At 40.1% G+C, this 21,783-nt stretch overlaps 1 protein-coding gene across 1 annotated transcript in view; it reads right to left on the reverse strand.

Annotated features, from left to right (window-relative positions):
* c7b (complement component 7b) overlaps positions 1 to 21,783 on the reverse strand; it is a 58,366-nt gene that overhangs the window by 21,228 nt on the left and 15,355 nt on the right. The window contains exons 2-12 of the mRNA XM_034191628.1: positions 16,287 to 16,348; positions 13,736 to 13,811; positions 12,912 to 13,053; positions 11,346 to 11,490; positions 10,382 to 10,520; positions 9,777 to 9,905; positions 6,990 to 7,233; positions 5,156 to 5,269; positions 4,850 to 5,016; positions 2,348 to 2,576; positions 1,601 to 1,772 (exon numbers count right to left, since the gene is read on the reverse strand). Coding sequence (XP_034047519.1) covers positions 1,601 to 1,772; positions 2,348 to 2,576; positions 4,850 to 5,016; positions 5,156 to 5,269; positions 6,990 to 7,233; positions 9,777 to 9,905; positions 10,382 to 10,520; positions 11,346 to 11,490; positions 12,912 to 13,053; positions 13,736 to 13,811; positions 16,287 to 16,348 — 1,619 coding nt within the window. The remainder of the gene's footprint in view (positions 1 to 1,600; positions 1,773 to 2,347; positions 2,577 to 4,849; positions 5,017 to 5,155; positions 5,270 to 6,989; positions 7,234 to 9,776; positions 9,906 to 10,381; positions 10,521 to 11,345; positions 11,491 to 12,911; positions 13,054 to 13,735; positions 13,812 to 16,286; positions 16,349 to 21,783) is intronic.

Here is a 21,783-nt window from a genome sequence, read left to right on the forward strand (position 1 = left end):
TGGTACCCAAGGACCCTCTGAAAAGACCAAAAACACAGCCAGTCATCGCCTTCACTCACTGATTCGTGTCCAATTCTAACAACCATATGTAGAGATCGATGCACCGGGACCTGAAAAACTTGGACCTTTGTTCTCCTACGATATCAGCATCATCAAACACCTCTGTCCTGGGCCTCATGATTATCAGTTCTTCCCAGACATCTCTCTATTTCAAAGGCTGAGGACCCAGAAGCATGCGTGTCACTGTAGAGAAAAATGTACGTCTGATTGCCAAGTCCACGAAGTCAATGAAAACCTGATTGTAGTCTGGATCACAGAGCCATATATGAGTACTAGAGTCTGCAGTTGCATTGAGATGTATCCCAGGAAGGGGGCATGGCTGCCATTTTGGATCAGGGCAACTCAGTGGGCAGCACGCACAGGTGCTCAAAGAATCTTGTCAAGAAACAGGTGGAAAATGCTGGAAAGGTCCACATGTTGGCAATGCCATGAACAGAGGAAGAAGGGAGACAGCATTTCCTTAAGTAAGCAGTTTAGGTTATTCTTGTTACTTTTTCTGTGACTTTTGGGCAATAAACTGGTGTAAAGCATCATGCCTGTGTACCAAATCTGAGGATTTAGAACCCACCCGGAATTTTATTCAAAACTGAATTTATTCAGTAAATACAAAAATGGATTTATTTAATGTGCGCTCAGTCTAGATTGTGTGATATTGTGCCTTTGTGTCTGCAGAATTTGGAAGATGGAACATATGGGATCTCTTTAAACTTTCAACGCTAAAATAAAATAACAATTTCATAGCTGATGCTATGCTTTTCAGAACTAAGCTGATGAAACAATTCACTCATAGAATCAGGAACCGTTTACAGCTGCAGGTGTCTTATCCATGTCACGCGGTGGAGAACATATTTGGAATCCTCTCTAAGGTAATTACTTATAATATATATATTGTAATGGATTGATGAGCCACACTTCGCTGAACACAGCAGCAGTAGCTGAACGTCTCACCTCACCTGCTGATTTATTGCAGCTGGAACAGATCGGATCCATTTAATTTTCAACACTAATATTTCTGAATGTGTGGGTGTCAGGATAAGTTTAATACTTTCCTTACATAAGTTAATGTAAATTAATTTTATTGACTCAATATCCAGGTCAGAACGATACTTTAAACACGTATTTTGCAAGCTTTTTCCGTGTGTGTTCACTCGCGTATCCGCATTGAAAATGCACATGAAACATTTCACATCCAGGCACTTCGTCAATATTTTGCCCGGTTAGGAAGTGCCAGGTTGCTCTCCATGAAGGGACATTCATGTTTAGTAGGCAGCATTAGGACTGCGGTCTCTCGTTCTCATATAGGGCTCTGTGGTCTGGATCCAGAACATTTGCAAAACCACAGACTCAAACTAATCACTCAACTTCTCAAGTGCTACAGTGAGATCATCCACAGACTCCACAAAGATCACATCAGTAGCATTATCCACAAAATCAAGGTTGGTGAACCTTATGTATCCATGTGTGAGACATGTTCAAATTGTATTTTGCAAATTTAAAACCAGAAATAATAAAATGACAAATTTGAGCTCATTTCTCTTACTGTAAGTACTGGATATCTGCATCCTCACATGTCTTCTGTTCCACCGCAGGTCCGGTGCAATGGTGGCCACCTCTGGTGGGGGTGGGGTTATTGCAGCTACGGGTCCTTGACCTGTGACCTCCAGAACAGGAACCCCAGGGGGACCAGCAGCTCCAGCTGCCATGGATCACCCCTGACAGGTGAGAATAGACTCAATGGATGAATGTCTCGAACACAAAACATGCACTTTTGTACCAATGTAGATACAACATTTAAACTGAGCTTTAGTACAACCTTGGTGACCAGTTTAATGAACTGCTGTTTATCATTTAAGGTCAAAGAATCTTAATCTTGTCTAACTCTTAGCGAAATGTAAAAATTAATGCAAATTTACACCAAGGGAGTAATTTTAAATAAGTATTAAATTGTAATTTTATCTTTGATCTTCATCTCATTCCATACTAAATTTTAAATATTTACATTTTTATGTAATCACTATCAATTTAAACAGATTAGTAATCAGATATAACTTCAGTAACTGCTAGAGCAACATTCAAAAGGACTAAATGTACAGTTACTTCTTAAATCTGTTTTTTTTTAAACCTGATCAGTTGCGTTGAGTATTCCCACCGCTAAATTACATCAAATTCAGTTAATAGAGTTTGCGCAAAGTTTATAATAATGAGTAAAACGACTGGAAATTTAAATCAGATTTTACCATTTGAGCGCAACCACTAATGATATTTGCTCCTTGTCAGTCTGGTGTACCTGGTTGTTCTTTCACAGGAGTGCCTTGCTCACAGGCCGGCCCCGAGGTGCCCGGCTTGCAGGCGCAGCGGCACTCTGAGCCCGTCAGCAGCGGCTGGCCGTTGTTCTGGCAGGGCCGGCAGTGACACGGATGCTCCTCGCCCAGATACTCCTCTGTGGCACGTTTCAAATAGAGCTTCTTCAAGCCTGCACACTGCACCTCCTTCACCAGCTCGTACAGAGGCCGCAGCTGTGAGGAAACATCTCTTTATGGTCATTTACATCCAAGCTGGCTGAGTGCAGCTATTCTGATGTTTAACGCCATCTGATCGACGTGCCTGGTACGGTACAGCTTGTCGTCTTATTGTTTTCCGTGTGACTGACAGCATGACATAATACTAGGGGAGCTACGACCACTACCTTTTCACCCCCCCTCCCCCAAGGACTAAACCAAACCAACTTTTTTTAGCTTCCTTAGATGACCCCAAAACACAATCACGATGTTCCCGAAAATAAAAACTGGCTTCAAGCCAGTTATCCAAGATGGTGTCCAAGATGGTCGCCAAAATAGGGTTTTTCACTAAAACACCTTTTAAACAACATATAAACAGCTTAAATATCACAGCGATTCAATGGGAAGACCATTGCAAGTCACAGCAAACGCAAGTGTGCCTAAACTAAATTCATTCATGGGTTTAAGATTCAAAATGGTGTCCAAAATGGCCACCAACAGACCCTCATCATTGAGTCTCTGTGATATTTAAGTTGTTTATATGTTGTTTAAAGGTGTTTTAGTGAAAAACCCTATTTTGGCAGCCATCTTGGATAATTGGATTGAGGCCAGTTTTTATTTTTGGGAACATCCTGATTGTGTTTTGGGGTCAAGGAACCTAAAAAAGTTAGTTTGGTTTAGTCCTGGAGCGGGGGGGTTGCAAAGGTAGTGGTCGTAGCTCCCTTAGTATAATGAAAACGGACTAGTTTTGGTTTCACAGTGCCATCATCTTGACAAATATCAGAGATGATATTGTTTTCACACTTCATTCATGAAATCTTTTTTTTTTACTTTGTTTTATTATTTTGCCTCATGCTGTGGAACGTGACAGAATGAAATGCTGTTTCTCTGAGCAAATTGAAAGAGAGGTCTCCACTGGTCCAAAATTTTGGAATTTACTCAGAGTTTAATGTTGAATTTTTGGCGACAGTTGACAAATGCGATCGGAGCAGACAGAATGAGCAACCAGATGGACAGACAAGATATGTCTGTTGAATAATGCATCGAGTTTAGCATGTCATCCAAATTCTTAACCATGCCTCTCCTTGTTGCTGCAATGTTAATTTTTCTTTATTCGCTGTTTCGCAGTTGTGAATCTCGCGGCCCCTGGCTCACGTAAGAAGTCAGTTTCAGCAGAGTTCCGGTTCAGGGCACAGTGTAAACAAACCTCGTGAAGTGTGGACAACAAAACAACATCGGGGCACGGCAGAAGTCCATCACAGGTGATTCACCTCCTCTAGATAAACCTCTCAACTTGGGAGAACGTGTCATCATAACAGTCGCCCGTGAACTCACTACATGTGCTGTGAGACACCGGAACTCTACTGGAGACACGGTGCATTTTGGGAAGCGCAGGGGGTCACCAGGGGGATTATGGAAAACATTAAAGTACCGAATATTAAATATTTAAAAAGGCTTGGGGGGGTGGGGTGGGGGGGGTGGGGGGTCAGTGTTTTTAGACCCCTCACCTTTCTGGTTATATGCCTGTAAATGTATTTTTCTGGAAACAATTACCTGATTGGCTGTTAAGAAGGATATTACATGATTACATGTGCCACCCACCAAAAACAGACTTGGTGCATATTTGAAGTGAAGCAGAGCATAAATATGCTTTAAAATGTGCACTGAAACATGGCTGAACTAGCACCAGGAACTGATACATACCTGCCAACATTTGAATATACCAATGGGGGCCACCCACGTGTGGCTGAGAGCGCCAACGGCGCAAAGCATAACTACGGGGTCCGGGGGCATGCCCAGACCCACACAACTGCAGCACTAATGGGCATCCCACACACACTCATGCGGGACACGGGGGTAAATACCACCCAATGCGGGAGGGTTGGCAGCTGTGTTGATAGAGTGGTGGCTGTTAACCCTGTTGGCACATCGCTTATAAAACAGAGCAAGATGGAAAGCACACAGGTCTATGTGATTCTTGTTGAATAAATATGATACTGATCAATTAAAAAATATGCCTTGAATGGGCCCGATACTGATCCCTGACATTGGACGGGGATATCCTTACTTAGGAATTATCACACAAGTCAAATGAACATACACACAGACCCACGACTTGCAGAAACAGAACAAGATCATAACCCGTAAAGACTAGACTAACCTCTGGTACTAATCCAGGTCAGGCCATCAGTCCCGAGGTGACCTGGGAATACCTCATCTGAACACCCAACAGGAACATCAGATCCCTCAATAATGAATTCCATAATGACCATCTGTGCTGACTGACGTACCTTCTGGTCAATGATATCCGGGAAGTCTTTTACAGACGAGGCCCAGTTGTTGTACAGTTCTCCGTTAGCCTCTGGGTTTTCCAGATTGACCACTTGTAGGGCACTTATGAAGCCTGGATCACCACCAAAAAGGTTGACCTTCATGACTATATTGTTTACTTTGTGTCCTGCAGACAGACAGCAGCACAGACACTTTCTGTTCAGTCCACACTGTGTGATTAACAAGTTTTAATGTCAGAAATGAGACTGTGCAGAGCAGCGACACTGAGCACGCCTCACCCAGCCTGATTTTAAGTTTTCACTCACCTTCCTTGGAGAAAATATGTTTGATCACTTTTTCACACACGGTTTTGACTTTTTTCCAGAAGAGAAACCTTTTCACTTTTCTCCAGCACCTTTGGTAATCGATGTCAGTTGTGCCTTTACACAAGCAAACACAGAAATCGCAATATTAAATGAGTAAAATGTTCAACACTAAATTTGTGACAAAATCAAAAATTCAATTTGTTCACTTGTAAAAATTCACTTGTTGCTCCAGTGTTTGTGGACAACAACACACACAAAAAAAGGCATCACGGAAAAACTCTTTTTATTTTTGTTTTTTTTAATTAAACTACTTTATTTCTCACAGTTTTATACTAAAAATCACATCACAGGTTTGGAACACAATATTTTAATGAATAAATGCCATTAAAATATGTCAAACATTTCACATGTGTGTTTCATCTAATATTAAGTATTATTTCATATTCATGTTTTTTTTTTTTTATGATTTACTGCCCTTTTTTTTAGACCTTTTCATTCGTGCATCACAATCCAAGAAGTTCAGAATTTTGCAAAAGGTTGGTTGGACCTGTTGTCTGCATGGGTGGTTGCCATCCAGGACCCAATGCTGTTCCATGGTGGTGTGGCTGCAGTCATGTGCAACACCAGCGTATGCTTTCAGACTTGATTAGAGTTCTTATTGATGGTTAATACAGTAGTGTGGCTGATATGAGCAGATCAGGTGTTGCCGCACGTACCACACTGCGGAACCTCACTGAGTCTTGGATGGCAACCACCCAGGCAGACAACCAGCCCATTCACGCCTCTCAAAATAACCATGTCTCCAGGTGAAGTGTGGACATCCTTGTGACCTTCTGCAATTGCCTCAACACTGAGGCACGTGAACGCTGGATCACGCACCGAGAAATGCAGCACAGGGCCAAAAATGTCATAGCTGGCGTTCCCTCATAATGCAAGTCCTTATTTTAAGTTTGCTAATGAACCATTAATTTGTCAAAAAGCCATTCCAGCTGTACCCAAGGAGGCCTGACACCAAAGACATCCAGTGCTTGCACTAAGTCAGTGGTTAACATCCAAGTGTCACAACCAAAGACAGGCAGCACAAGGACCCTAAAGACTTGGAATTTCATTCTCCTGCAAAGGTATCAGCATCCCCAACACCTCTGTCCAGCAACCTCATGACTCCATAAGATCTTCCCAGGAGGTTCTCATTCTCAAAGGCTGAGGGCCCAGAGTCATCAAACAGAGACATGACTTCTGAGATAAGTGAATGTCTCTGTATCTTCAACACTTTCACTGCATACAGATACAAGTTTAATGGCCTGGTCCAGGAAGTCCTTGAGAGCCTGGATCTTAGTCTGGATCCAGGACAATCACATATCCAGATGCACCAATTCCTCTCAGCTTCTCAAGTGCTGAAATCAGGGTATTCATTAATTATTTGACACATCACAGCATCATCCATTAATTCAAGATCAGTACACCTTTCCTCGCCAAAATGGGCACTTGGTCTCCACAGCCCTACGCAACACCATTGACCAGTCCATGCAAGTGACAAACAGTGTAGCAGCCAATATGAACACTGAACAACAAACATTTTCTGTGAAAATGATCACTGACTACCTTTCCTCAAACCCTAACTAAACCAAACCCCTGCTACAAAGGATAAATATACAGGGGAATTACTTTTTACGACATTTGGGACACTTTGTCCTCACTCAAATGGGAAATGTATGACAGCGTTCTATACTGGCTGAAAGTATCGGAATGGTCTGAACCTCAATTGTTGGGTTTTAGACTCTGGATATGTAAGGACACTATCAAGAACAATAATGTTGAAATCAAAAGTTTTTACTGCTTGATGTGAAAGCCTGATGGTCGATTTGCAGCAGAGCCTGATATTCTCCTCCCAGCGAGCCCTCAGACAGATAGTGCGTGCCGTAGGTCTGCAGCAGCTGGCGGTACGCTGAGTAGTCATAGGTGAGCGGCAGCGAGGACAAAGCCTTCCAGAAGCCTTCAGCCAGAGTCAGATACTGAGGAGCAGTGTTCTGGAACTGGGCCAGCTCCACTTTGTTTTTCAGGATGATAAGTCTGTAGTCCTGGACCAACAACATCGGACTGTTATTTTCTGAATGACAGTGAACTGGAATCCTGATAACAACAACAAAATTTATCGAAGCTTTGGGTCTCAGTTAATATGTCTTAAAAATTACTGACCGGAAAACATAAATGGATTTTTAAAAATCAGTGTAAAATTTTTTTTGTGTGCATATGTATGTACGTATCCATATATATATGTGTGTGTGTGTACACAAACATATATATATATGGATGGATGTGTGTGTGTACATATGTATATGTACATATGTATAGGTTTGTATGTACTGTATGTGTATGTAATGTGTATATACACTCAACAAAAATATAAACGCAACACTTTTGGTTTTGCTCCCATTTTGTATGAGATGAACTCAAAGATCTAAAACTTTTTCCGCATACACAATATCACCATTTCCCTCAAATATTGTTCACAAACCAGTCTAAATCTGTGATAGTGAGCACTTCTCCTTTGCTGAGATAATCCATCCCACCTCACAAGTGTGCCATATCAAGATGCTGATTAGACACCATGATTAGTGCACAGGTGTGCCTTAGACTGCCCACAATAAAAGGCCACTCTGAAAGATGCAGTTTTATCACACAGCACAATGCCACAGATGTCGCAAGATTTGAGGGAGCGGGCAATTGTCATGCTGACAGCAGGAATGTCAACCAGAGCTGTTGCTCGTGTATTGAATGTTCATTTCTCTACCATAAGCCATCTCCAAAGAGAATTTGGCAGTACATCCAACCAGCCTCACAACCGCAGACCACGTGTAACCACACCAGCCCAGGACCTCCACATCCAGCATGTTCATCTCCAAGATCGTCTGAGACCAGCCACTCGGACAGCTGCTGGAACAATCGGTTTGCATAACCAAAGAATTTCTGCACAAACTGTCAGAAACCGTCTCAGGGAAGCTCATCTGCATGCTCGTTGTCCTCATCGGGGTCTCGACCTGACTCCAGTTCATCGTCGTAACCGACTTGAGTGGGCAAACGCTCACATTCGCTGGCGTTTGGCATGTTGGAGAGGTGTTCTCTTCACGGATGAATCCTGGTTCACACTGTCCAGGGCAGATGGCAGACAGCGTGTGTGGCGTCGTGTGGGTGAGCGGTTTTCTGATGTCAATGTTGTGGATCGAGTGGCCCATGGTGGCGGTGGGGTTATGGTATGGGCAGGCGTCTGTTATGGACGAAGAACACAGGTGCATTTTATTGATGGCATTTTGAATGCACAGAGATACCGTGACTAGATCCTGAGGCCCATTGTTGTGCCAACATCCAAGAACATCACCTCATGTTGCAGCAGGATAATGCACGGCCCCATGTTGCAAGGATCTGTACACAATTCTTGGAAGCTGAAAATGTCCCAGTTCTTGCATGGCCGGCATACTCACCGGACATGTCACCCATTGAGCATGTTTGGGATGCTCTGGACCGGCGTATACGACAGCGTGTACCAGTTCCTGCCAATATCCAGCAACTTCGCACAGCCATTGAAGAGGAGTGGACCAACATTCCACAGGCCACAATTGACAACCTGATCAACTCTATGCGAAGGAGATGTGTTGCACTGCATGAGGCAAATGGTGGTCACACCAGATATTGACTGGTATCCCCCCCAATAAAACAAAACTGCACCCTTCAGAGTGGCCTTTTATTGTGGGCAGTCTAAGGCACACCTGTGCACTTTTCTTTATATAAATTCAAATTAGATTCTCTGCAAAGTCAGTACTAACTACTACAAATTATTACTATATTCTTTTATACTGTATAACATGAAGTGTTTTTTAATAAAACCAAATTCTAATTCAACAAGTAATAAACAAACAATAATAAAATAAAGACAAAGAACGCTGAACGTCGTGTTTGACTCACCTCAAAGTTGTACCTGAGGATGTTCTGTGGCAGTCTGTAAAGGTTCTGATGGTCTCCACTGAACACTTTCCTGCACTGACCTCCAAAACTGGATGTGGAGGTCCTGGGCTGGTGTGGTTACACGTGGTCTGCGGTTGTGAGGCTGGTTGGATGTACTGCCAAATTCTCTTTGGAGATGGCTTATGGTAGAGAAATGAACATTCAATACACGAGCAACAGCTCTGGTTGACATTCCTGCTGTCAGCATGACAATTGCCCGCTCCCTCAAATCTTGCGACATCTGTGGCATTGTGCTGTGTGATAAAACTGCATCTTTCAGAGTGGCCTTTTATTGTGGGCAGTCTAAGGCACACCTGTGCACTAATCATGGTGTCTAATCATCATCTTGATATGGCACACCTGTGAGGTGGGATGGATTATCTCAGCAAAGGAGAAGTGCTCACTATCACAGATTTAGACTGGTTTGTGAACAATATTTGAGTGAAATGGTGATATTGTGTATGTGGAAAAAGTTTTAGATCTTTGAGTTCATCTCATACAAAATGGGAGCAAAACCAAAAGCGTTGCGTTTATATTTTTGTTGAGTGTATATTGTTGTCAATTATTAAATTATTTGGAGTAAATGAGACACAGGTTGCAGGTTTTCAAACTCTTCTTTCACCTTGCTCTCAGTGACCTCTTTGTGGAAGGTGCGGCGGTCATGCCCCCCCCAGGTGTTACCCTGGATGTGCTGTATGTATGACCAGGAGCTCGTGTAGGACTCATCACTTTCTTCATTGTCGGTTTTTACCTGCGAGTAATGTAAAATATAGTTTGACTAAGTGATCAATATTATTTTTAAAAATTATAACTTTCAGCAAAGTTTGCAGTACAAATGGAACAACAGTATTTTTTTAAACGTGAAAAAAGTCTACCATAAAAATATAAACTTTTTTAAACTCATATTTTACATAATTATTATTATTAATTATTTTCATCTGTCTTCTGCAAACACACTGTAAAATTAAAGCTAAGTGTTTATCATCAATGATAAGATTTTGGTGGTCGTGTGACCACCTTTCCTTTAGTTCCAATACACTTTTCTTTATATAAATTCAAATTAGATTCTCTGCAAAGTCAGTACTAACTACTACAAATTATTACTATATTCTTTTATACTGTATAACACGGAGTGATTTTAATAAAACCAAATTCTAATTCAACAAGTAATAAACAAACAATAATAAAAATAAAGACAAAGAACGCTGAACGTCGTGTTTGACTCACCTCAAAGTTGTACCTGAGGATGTTCTGTGGCAGTCTGTAAAGGTTCTGATGGTCTCCACTGAACACTTTCCTGCACTGACCTCCAAAACTCACAGTGTTGATCACACCTGCCCTCAGGTTCCCCGTTAACACATCGTACCTGTGAAACAAAACTGAATTGCTGGTACCTCTATATTTTATGTGCAAAATATGGTCAGAAAGAATGCAAACAAAGCAACTTTTTGATCATATATATATATATATATATATATATATATATATATATATATATATATATATATATATATATATATATATATATATATATATATGAATGAATAAATTGTATTCGGCGCACATACACACACATACTTAACAAAAAATCTCTTGTAAAACAAAACCAAACCAAAGCAGAAAACTCATAGGCAATTACCCAGTTTTGCGCAGCCAAAAGGGTGTAGGCAGAAGCAAAAGCTTCTAAACACCCACCCCTTTTACCATTTGCTATATACATGCGCACACACACACACACACACACACACACACACACACACACACACACACACACACACATATATATATATATATATATATATATATATATATATATATATATATATATACATATATATATATATATATATATATATATATATATATATATATATATATATATGTGTGTGTGTGTGTGTGTGTGTGTGTGTGTGTGTGTGTGTGAAAATTCAGCTCACGTACTTTGCAGAAAGTACGTGAGAGATTCAAGCCTAGATTTGATCTGTGTTGTATGAAAATCCTTCTCTTCTCCACTTCACTATCAGGCTGAGTGGAGGTGCAACAAACAAAAGTTACACAACCATCCTGATGATGTCTGAAATGAGGTTCCATCAGACCCTTTTAATGGAAAAATCAGAGTGTCACAAAGTAGAAATATTCAATAATCAGTAAACTCTTTTTTGGCATGTGATGATGTCAGAGGTGAACTCACCCTCTGCCTGTGATGTCAGAGTTTGGAGGCGTTTTGTCAAGGTCACAGGCATACTGGCTGGTGTCGGTCTCACAGTTTCTCTCATCCAGGCCGTCCTCACAGTCCTGATCCCCGTTACACACCAGAGACTGGCTGATACACTGACCTGATGAAACACATTTCCATCACACCCTTTTAATTGAAGCTTTCATGTACACTTACTGGAGAAAAAATTGGAAAAATAATGAAAACTGAGAATAATATTTCAAAATCAATTAAAATATCTGAAATGTGTGACCGCATTTATAAAAGTTTGTTTTTGGTGGAGTCTGCAATTTATAAGAAACAGGAAATGTTTAATCAGGATTTTACACTCATTTTATTCGTGAGCGATCGTCACCAGTGTTGCCACAGTAACTCTGAAAAGTTACTTTGTTAGTACTTTAAACAGTTACATTTTAGTTACTTTATACAGTTACTTCATTAGCAGCTGCTGCTGAATGTAACTAATAAGGTAACTAGTAATCTAATTTGGTTATTTTTAAAAGTGTGCTGATTACTCAACCTTAAGAATCATCAAGTTAGATTACCAGTTACCTTATTAGTTACATGACTAACTAATAAAGTAACTTTTCAAAGTAACTGTGGCAACACTGATCATCACTGACTGTTTGTAACATTAACTGATTAGTATCCTGCAATCAAACTTGAAATAACAACTCACATTTAAGGTTTGCTTGAACAGAAATGTTTATACATTAAAAATTTGATTTTCTGTTGACATGCTGATTTAAAAAAAAACCTACATAATATATGATACGCATTTGTCAAAAATTCATTTGCACAGCACTATAATTTATGTGTAATATTCTTTAACAATCTTAATTTAGAAATCTGGATTGCATTCATTGATTTCCTGTACTTGCTTCTTTTAATTATTTTCCAATTATGGTTCATGGTGGGGGGGATCCCAGGGTATTTAACATGTCAATGAAAATAATAAATGAAATGAAACAAAATAAAATTTAATTTATAAAAGCATAATAAACTTTAGTGCAGTATTTATAGTTGAAGGTCTTTGCTTGAAAAAAAAACCCCAAAGATTTAGAATTTTTTTAGACACAAATCTTAATGTGCAATTCTAATTAATGTTCATCCTAAATGTAATATAAACAATGTTGTTGTTTAATATAAACAACAACAACAATGCATGTATCAATATGTGTTAAAATTCATATAAACTCATAATAGAAATAAAATACACAAAATTCATATTGGACTTAAAATAGTGCAGATCTAACAAATTTACACTTTTATTTGAAATTACTACAAACTGTTAATAAAAGACATTCTGTGAAATTCTGTGAGATCACTAAGTCCAAAAAAGAGACAGAATTTCTTTGCATAAAAACTGAACGTATATGCTAAGAGAAAATCTTTGACCAATAATAAATATTGGCTTTTGTGTGACGTGTTGATTTTCGGTTCATTGATCAGCACGACAGATTGCTGTCGAATGAAGAATTTATTATGCAAGGACAACAACATAAACTGATACATGTCAACTAAATGTGATATTTTGTGTACCAGAAATGCAGCGGAATCTGTCACCGCAGCCTGTTTCTAGGGGACAGCGTTTCTGCGGAACACACGACTGCGTCTCTGTGGCCCCTTGTGAGCAGGGAACGCCCCCAAACTGAGCATAAACCGCCACATGTCGAGTACGAATCTGAAAAGTGCAGAAAAAAATGTCAGATGAATATATAAATGTACATAAATAAAGGATTTTTTTGGTGGTTGGATTACCACCTCCATAATCCCGGATCCTGTTTTAAGCCACATTGCCCGTGCACGATTTTTGACCATGACACTATCACGATTACCAAATCATGGTTGACCCTGTTGATGGTCCTGGAAGTGTGTCTTGGTGTGTTTGGTCACTGTGGGGAATTCCTGATTTACAAGATGTCTGCACAACCATTTTAAACATTTTAAAACCAATTAAAACTGTTATTGCATTTTTGCAAGTCCTCTTGCAGTGTAGCTGGTATCTTCAAGTCAATCTTGGGTGTTGCTTTAATGATCATGCCAACTTGTGCAACAAGACCATGATCACCATGATCAAGTCTTGCCAGAGTGTTGGCAGATTCTTGATGGTGTCGTGCTAAAACCGCTTGCTCCAGTCATGATGAACGATCTGATGCTGTAATAAAGGTCCTGTGATGTCACAGAAGTCTTACGTTGGCAGAATGTGGTTACATGAACTGACAAATTTGAAGTATTTTGTGTATATTCATGGAAGGTCACGGTCAAAATCATGTAGGTGTGAGTGGTCCTCATGTTGTGCCCAAACATTAAGTGGTTATAATTATATTAACAGCATTTATGTTTCGTGTCTATTTGTTAAATACCTTTGTTTTGGTGCAGCCGTCACACTCTGACCACTCGCCATACGGACCCCATCGGCAGTTCACAGGCTGCTGACAGCTAAGACAGACGTTAAACACAAACACCTGTAACCATTACCCATCTCCCAAAACAACAACAAAAAATCTAATAAATAATAAGAATAATTAAAAATGCTAAACTACAGTTTGCAGAGCCAGAATGCAGCTAATCTGGATGGTTGTAAGTGGAGCCGGTGTCGCCAACCGTAAGGTTCGCCCTGCCTTCACTGTGCACGCGTCATTTCAGAGCGTCAAAAGCAATTCACCGATTATCTGCTCGTTTCTGCTTCCAACTGCACTCCAGTCATCATCTATCTCAGCGACAGATATCTGAAGCTTTTGTACAACAATCATTTCCACATAAATTCAGCATTATTTCATCGTAAAAGACGGGGGAGCGATCAGAGCGCCGCAGCAGCACGTCTGAGTCTGACTCTCTGAGTCTGACTCTCTACACCCGAAGCAATCAAAGGGAATAATGTGATTATTAACCATCAGATAAAACCTCTTAAATCATTCTAAAGTTTGTTTGAAGCAGAAACAAGGCGTTTTTAAGCAGAAACGTGGTGATAATCGGTGAATTACTGCAGACACTCCGAAATGACGCATGCGCAGTGAAGGTAGGGGGAGTCTGATTTTTAGGGGGGCCCATTCAGTCGGCGACACCGGTCCAAAACTACGTTCTTTCAGCTTCTCCTTTTTCCACTTGGCGTTGCCACTGCAGATGTGATTTGGATTTGCATGTTGATCTGGCAAGTTTTTCACCAGATACCCTTCCTGACACAACTCCATATTACGTGGAGAATGGGCACAGGCAGCCTCAAACCTAGAATGTCTTTTTTGATGGGGAGTGGTGGGGTTGTTTGGAGGCTAGAGCCAGTAGGCTAGAGCTCCCCCCCCACCCCACCCCCACCCCCCCCCCACACACACACACACTCACACACTGGGGGCACACTGACCGTAGGGTCTAAGATGACATGTGCACATACCTTAACATGCCCAACATCAGCAGCAGCACAAAAATGTTATATATCACTCCTTAAGATCAACAATTTGGTTCTTACCTCATGCCTTTCAAATATATGTTTGTTTGTTGTTGTTACGAGTGTTGCCACAGTTACTTTTAAAAGTTACTTTATTAGTTACTTTTTTAGTTACTTTATACAGTTACTAATAATAATTACTAATAAGTAATGTAGCTAATAAGGTAACTAGTAATGTAACTTGGTTATTGTCAAGATTGAGTACTCAAAAAAGTAGCTATTAGTTACTTTGCTGATTACTCAATCTTAAGAGTAAACAAGTTAGATTACTAGTAACTCTATTAGTTACATTCAGCAGCTGCGACAACTTGTAACTAATAAGTAAAAAGTAAGTCCCTTCGGCTGCTCCCTTGTTTGCACTCAGGGTCGCCACAGCAAATCCAAGGTGGATCTGCATGTTGATTTGGCACAGGTTTTACCCTTCCTGACGCAACTCCACATTACATGGAGAAATGTGGCAGGGGTGGGATTTGAACCCAGAACCTTCCGAACTGAAACCAAGCGCATTAACCACTTGGCCACCACCCCTGCTAGGTAACCAGTAATCTAACTTGGTTATTGTCAAGATTGAGTACTCAGAAAAGTAGCTATTAGTTACTTTGCTGATCAGTTACTTTGATGATTACACAATCTTAAGAGTAAACAAGTTAGATTACTAGTAACTTTATTAGTTACATTCAGCAGCTGCCGACAACTTGTAACTAATACGTAATGTAGCTAATAAGGTAACCAGTAATCTAAGTTGGTTATTTTCAAGATTGAGTACTCAGAAAAGTAGCTATTAGTTACTTTGCTGATCAGTTACTTTGATGATTACACAATCTTAAGAGTAAACAAGTTAGATTACTAGTAACTTTATTAGTTACATTCAGCAGCTGCCGACAACTTGTAACTAATACGTAATGTAGCTAATAAGGTAACCAGTAATCTAAGTTGGTTATTTTCAAGATTGAGTACTCAGAAAAGTAGCTATTAGTTACTTTGCTGATTACTCAATCTTAAGAGTAAACAAGTTAGATTACTAGTAACTCTATTAGTTACATTCAGCAGCTGCGACAACTTGTAACTAATAAGTAATGTAGCTAATAAGGTAACCAGTAATCTAACTTGGTTATTGTCAAGATTGAGTACTCAGAAAAGTAGCTATTAGTTACTTTGCTGATTAGTTACTTTGCTGATTACTCAATCTTAAGAGTAACATAGTTAGATTACTAGTTACTTTATTAGTTACATTGCTTATTAGTTACAAGTTGTTGGCAGCTGCTGAATGTAAGTAATAAAATAAATGTTATTATACGTCTCCAGTTGAAGGTGCATATGCGTAATAACGTAATAATACACAATTACAAAATCCTTGTGCTGGCCTCCATCCAAGAGTGTTTTAGTCATCATTTGTGAGAGAATTCATTTCACGTGACATTGTTGAAGAAGCCCTAAAAGTGTCTGAGGTCGGCTAAACATTTCCTGCCTACCAAACTGAAGACAGATGGTCGAGCAGCAGGGCCAGAGAACACAGAGCTGCAGCCAAACCCACCTGTGGGCAGAAACACCACACATTTATTCAGAAGAAGCACATTTCAATTTACATTTTAAAAATCTCAAAGTAAATCAGTTGTGCGTTGGTTTGCACACAGCTGCCCGAACATCTGGCCTATACTTTGTGGTGACACACCTTCATCGTTTTTGTGTTGGTGCAAACTCACACTGGATATGCCATTGTTTGCATCATCTGTTATTGTCACTATGCAAGCTGTACGTTCAAGACGCACATTTTTGATGGAATTTAATTTAATTTAATTTACAAAATTAAACAACTGAATGAACATCCTCCGAGGCCGGTGATTCCATAATTTTTGCCAGGGGTTGTAGTAAGTTCATGTACGTTTAAAACATGCATTTCAGCTCTGTGTTAAACTCAACAGCTGTTTAAAAAAATAGAAATAAACAAGAGCTATCAGAGATTTCTGATGTCCTCCAAAATCCAGTGGAGTCATCCATATCCTAATATCTATTTGTGCTGCACATTTGGTGAGAATTTGTGAAGTCGTTTTGAAGTCATCCTTCAAAGCTTATATAAAGGGAAGTCTTGATCCAGAATCTGGATCCGGATTTGGATCTGGATCACCTCCAAATATAATGGAATCTTCCATGGCCTATGTGTCCTTGGTGAAAATTTGGTGAGAATCCATAAAGTCATTTTGACGTAATCCTTCAAAGCCTATATAAAGTGAAACTTGATCCATGATTTGGATCCGGATCACTTCCAAAATGCAGTGGAGTCCTTCATGCTTTACTTTAGTATTTCTTCTGTTTTTCTTCTTGCTTAATGCTGACAAATTATACTATAGTTGTTGTCTTTCTGATGCCTGATTCTGTTTTTTTCTCTCTGTTTGAGGTGCAGCTCCATCCAGAGATGGGTGTGGTGTCTGTTTCTGTGCCCCCCCCGTCCTGTTCACCCTCAACATTTCCTGTGTATTCGTTTTGTGAATTGTTTTGTAAATTGTCGGTAGCATGACTCAAGCAGAGGGTCGCCCCTTTGAGTCTGAGGTTGAGGTTTCTTCCTCAAGTCATCAGAGGGAGTTTTTCCTTCCACTGTCGCCTGTGTGCTTCCTCTTTGTTGTGATTTGGTGCTATATATAAATGAAAACAGATTGAAATTGAATTGAAATTGTGTTGCAATTTGGTGAGTATCCATGAAGTCATTTTGACGTAATCTTGCTAACAGACAGACAGACAGACAAAAAAATAAATGCCGATGATTTTATTACGTCCTTGGCGGATGTAAAAAACAAAAAAGGAACCCTGTACCAGGCTGATTCCAATCAGGCTTCTCCAGATTTAATCACAATGTCAGACCACTGAAGGCACAATTTGGTGCATGTGGGGACGGACAATTGATACAAACCACTAACTTACCATCAGAGAGTTTCTAGTTGTGTCTTACAAGCGGACAACCTCTAATATTGAGACAGAAGTCAAATCAAATCAAATTTATTAATTTATATAGAGCCAATTCACGATGAAATTGTCTCAAGGCACTTCACACACACACACAAAAAAACTGAATTAAAAATTTAAAACACAATAAAAAGACGACCATAAAAGAATACAAGAATAAAAACACATCATAACACTAATGATAAAACAGAAAAAACAAATGAGTCTTTAAACGTGACTCGAAAGTCTCCACAGTATCCGACTGCCGAATGTGTGCCGGGAGATCGTTCCACAGAACTGGGGCACGGTAGGAGAAAGCTCTGTGACCGGCAAACTTTTTATTCACCCCGGGGAACACACAGAGGTCCTGCAGCCTGAGAACGCAGGGCCCGAGTTGGTACATAGGGGCTTACCAGGTCAGCCAGATAGGGAGGTGCAAGTCCATGAACAATTTTCTAAACTAATAACAGTACTTTAAAATCTGATCTTGCAGGAACTGGAAGCCAGTGCAGGGATGCCAAAATGGGCGTAATGTGGTCAAACTTTCTGCTTTGTGTCAAACGTCTGGCAGCAGCATTTTGAACCAGTTGAAGACTCCTAATCCTGGACTACGGTAAGCCAGAAAATAGAGCATTACAATAGTCCAGTCTAGAAGAGACAAATGCATGAATCAAAGTCTCAGCATCAGCCATAGACATGATGGGACGAATCTTCGCTATATTTTGTAAATGGAAGAAAGCAGTCCCTGTAATGTCTCTAATGTGGAGATCAAAGGACAACGTAGGATCAAAAATTACTCCAAGGTTCCTCACTTTATCCGTATGATGTATAACACACAAACCTAAGCTAAGTGCTAGCTGATCAAATTGATGCCGATACCTCGCTGGACCAAGAACCATAACTTCAGTCTTATCAGAATTTAAAAGTAGGAAGTTACTAGACATCTAACTTCTTACTGATGCAAGGCAATCTTCCAAAGATTTTATGTGACTGAGATTACCAGCAGTTTTTGGAATGTACAATTGAGTGTCATCAGCATAGCAATGAAAGGGAATCCCAAAGCGCCGCTGTATATTCCCAAGGGGTGCTACATAAAGGGAAAAAAGCAGGGGGCCTAAAACGGATCTCTGCGGAACCCCAAACTTCATGTCCCTACGATCAGAGGAGGTGCCATTACACAATACACAGTAAGAACAACTGGACAGGTATGACGTCAATGACGTCATACCTGTCGACGTTGATTTTGATTTGAAGCTCAAAGTGCTTTACAATAATGCCTCACATTCACCCATTCACACTCACACACTGATGTCAGGGTGCTGCCATGCAAGGCCCTCACTACAAGCTGGGAGAAACTAGGGGATTAAGGACCTTGCCCTAGGGTCCTTCGTGTTTTTTTTTCCACTCTGGCTGGGTTTTGAACTGAGGATCCTCTGGTGTGAAGCCCAGTGCTTAACCACGAGACCATCACTTCCCCTACATAATGCAGCATCACTCACCTCCTTGGCACTACAGAAGCAGCTCATACTGTAAATTTAAGCATCAAGACTGAATATCCCCTTTCAAAGTGTTTCCATGACAGCTCCAGTTGTTGCAACCTTTTTCAATGTGGAGTGCATGTGTTGCGCACAGAATTCTGGGCATGTATCACACACTCATCTTCAACCGCTTAGTCCAATTAAGGGTCACAGGGGACCGGAGCCTATCCCAGCAGTCAGAGAGCATGAGACAGGGTACACCCTGGACAGGACGCCAGTCTGTCACAGGTCTGTAACATCAGCATAGGCAAAAAAAAAAAAGTTTCATATTGATATTGGAAAAGAAAAAGTTTAAAATATCTAGATCTGACATAAAAAGAAAATCAAACCAGTGTGAACCCGTCCATAAAAACATGTTGATTTTATTCACTGTCGGTAGTTCAGAACGCGTGGTTAGTCACTGTAACAAACGGGACGTTGACTCCATGCCAAAGATATGAGCTAAAATAAACATCAAGACCTTTGAGGCCGACTATTGCAAAATGATTAATAACAGACATTGCAGCAAGGGCAAACAGGATGCAGTTTTGTTTTTTGGGTTTTTTTTGTCTTTAGACACCACTGATATTATACAAATAATGAATGTTTATGAGTTCAATGGTACAAATATTTCATGAGGTGAAAGACAGAATGTACCATTGAACAACATTACATTGAAAGAATGTAAAAACATTCATTATTTGTTTTATATAACGGCTAAAATAGATCATTGTCATTTAATATTATATTCATTTATAAACAACAGAAAAGGTGCTTACATTTTGGTGCGTCACTGGTGCTTTGACATCAGCAGTCCAACACGAACTTTAAATAGGAGTCCAAAATTATTCTCAGTCAACTTGAAAAAACAGATGTAGTCCGTGATATTTCCAAGAAAGAAAAAACAAAGACTCTGTACTTCCCCAGTCCAGTGAAAAATCTCATCAGAAATTTGTCCAGGTTTTCATCCCAACAGCTCTTCATGCCTCAAGACGGCTTATGGAGTAGTGGAGATTTTTTTGTGTGTGTGTGTGTGTGTGTGTGTAAGAAGAATTAGCAATGTCAGTTAGCTTGTTCAAATCATCATCCATCAGCAAAACAAACTCTGCCATGTTTAGCTAAACGCCGCCCCCACTAGTCTGTGCGTGAGCGGGGTTCGCAGCGTGCAATGGTACAAAACGTATGGAACTAAATTTGCACGGTAAATGGAACCATATTTGCTCGCTAAATGCATGCAACACAAATGAGATGAATAATCCATGTCAAGGGACATGCAACACACCAATCGAATGACAAGGATCCACTCAGCCATTACATAAAAAGGAATAAAGGTCTGGTTTGCCCTCGTCCACCGCCACCTCCTTGAGCCAGTGTTGCCAACTTTGCAACTTTGTTTATATTTAGTGAGTGTTCAGCCCCCATCTCAAATTTAAAAAAAAAAGTGACTAGCAACTTTTCCTGTTGTTTTTGCAAACTTTTGGAGACTGATGTGAAAGCATATATCGTTCTTACTCTTCTCAATGAGACTGGGCCTCTCCTGTGTGGCAAGGCACTCGCGGGGGCTCAGTCATGGCAGGATCATAGACTGTATATATAGGGCAGGACATGTTCCCCCCTCCACGTCCTGACTGCAAATAAACCGTGCATTTGTGTAGCTGCCGCTGGCTGATCCAGGGCAGGAAGTCAATGTAAACTTCTGTAAAATAAATCTCTGCACAAAACACCCCACAAAAAAAACAAAACTAAAACAAAACAAAACCTAAGTAGCTCTGCCAGAGTGTCTTTTAGTAGAGGTGGGCGATACCAGGAAATTTGGTACTGATCCGATACCAAGTAAATACAGGCCCAGTATCGCTGATATCGATACCGATACTTTTTCATATTTAAGCTTCATAGATCCAAAGGATCCAAAAGACCTAGGATAAAATTTTGCCAAATATTGTACGTGACAACAAAATACTTTATCACAATCAACATTTTTGTTTAAAAAATATCACTCAACACAACTTAAAACAAAATCTCCTGAGGCAGAGGGCTGACAAACCACAATGCAACAAAATTAACATACCACAACAAATACTGTAAACAGTTTCAAACTTATTCTGTTTTTCAAGTTGAACAATACAATAAAATAATACAAAAAAATAAGGAATTTATTCCCTTCAGTGTACTTCTCTACATTGTTTCTTAAATAAAGAGTGTAAAAAAAAAAAATTGAACTTAAAGCAAATTAAAACAATCTTCTGAGGTTAGAGATCTGACAAACCACAATAGAGAAAAACTAACACACCACAACAAATATTGTAAACAGTTTCAAACTTGTTCTATTTTTTCAAGTCGAACAATACAAGAAAGTAATACAAAGAATAAGGAATTTCCTCCCCGCTGAGTCACGTGACGCCGCTGAGCCACGTGCTCCATGTTGTGTGACACAGCGCAGCGCTGCTCAGTGGCGGCCGGCCCATAGGGGGCGCTCGGGCGCTGCCCTCCTAGATGTGGAGAGGAAAAGTCATAA

The sequence above is a fragment of the Thalassophryne amazonica genome, chromosome 17 (genome assembly GCF_902500255.1).
Source record: "Thalassophryne amazonica chromosome 17, fThaAma1.1, whole genome shotgun sequence".
Classification (NCBI taxonomy): Eukaryota; Metazoa; Chordata; class Actinopteri; order Batrachoidiformes; family Batrachoididae; genus Thalassophryne; species Thalassophryne amazonica.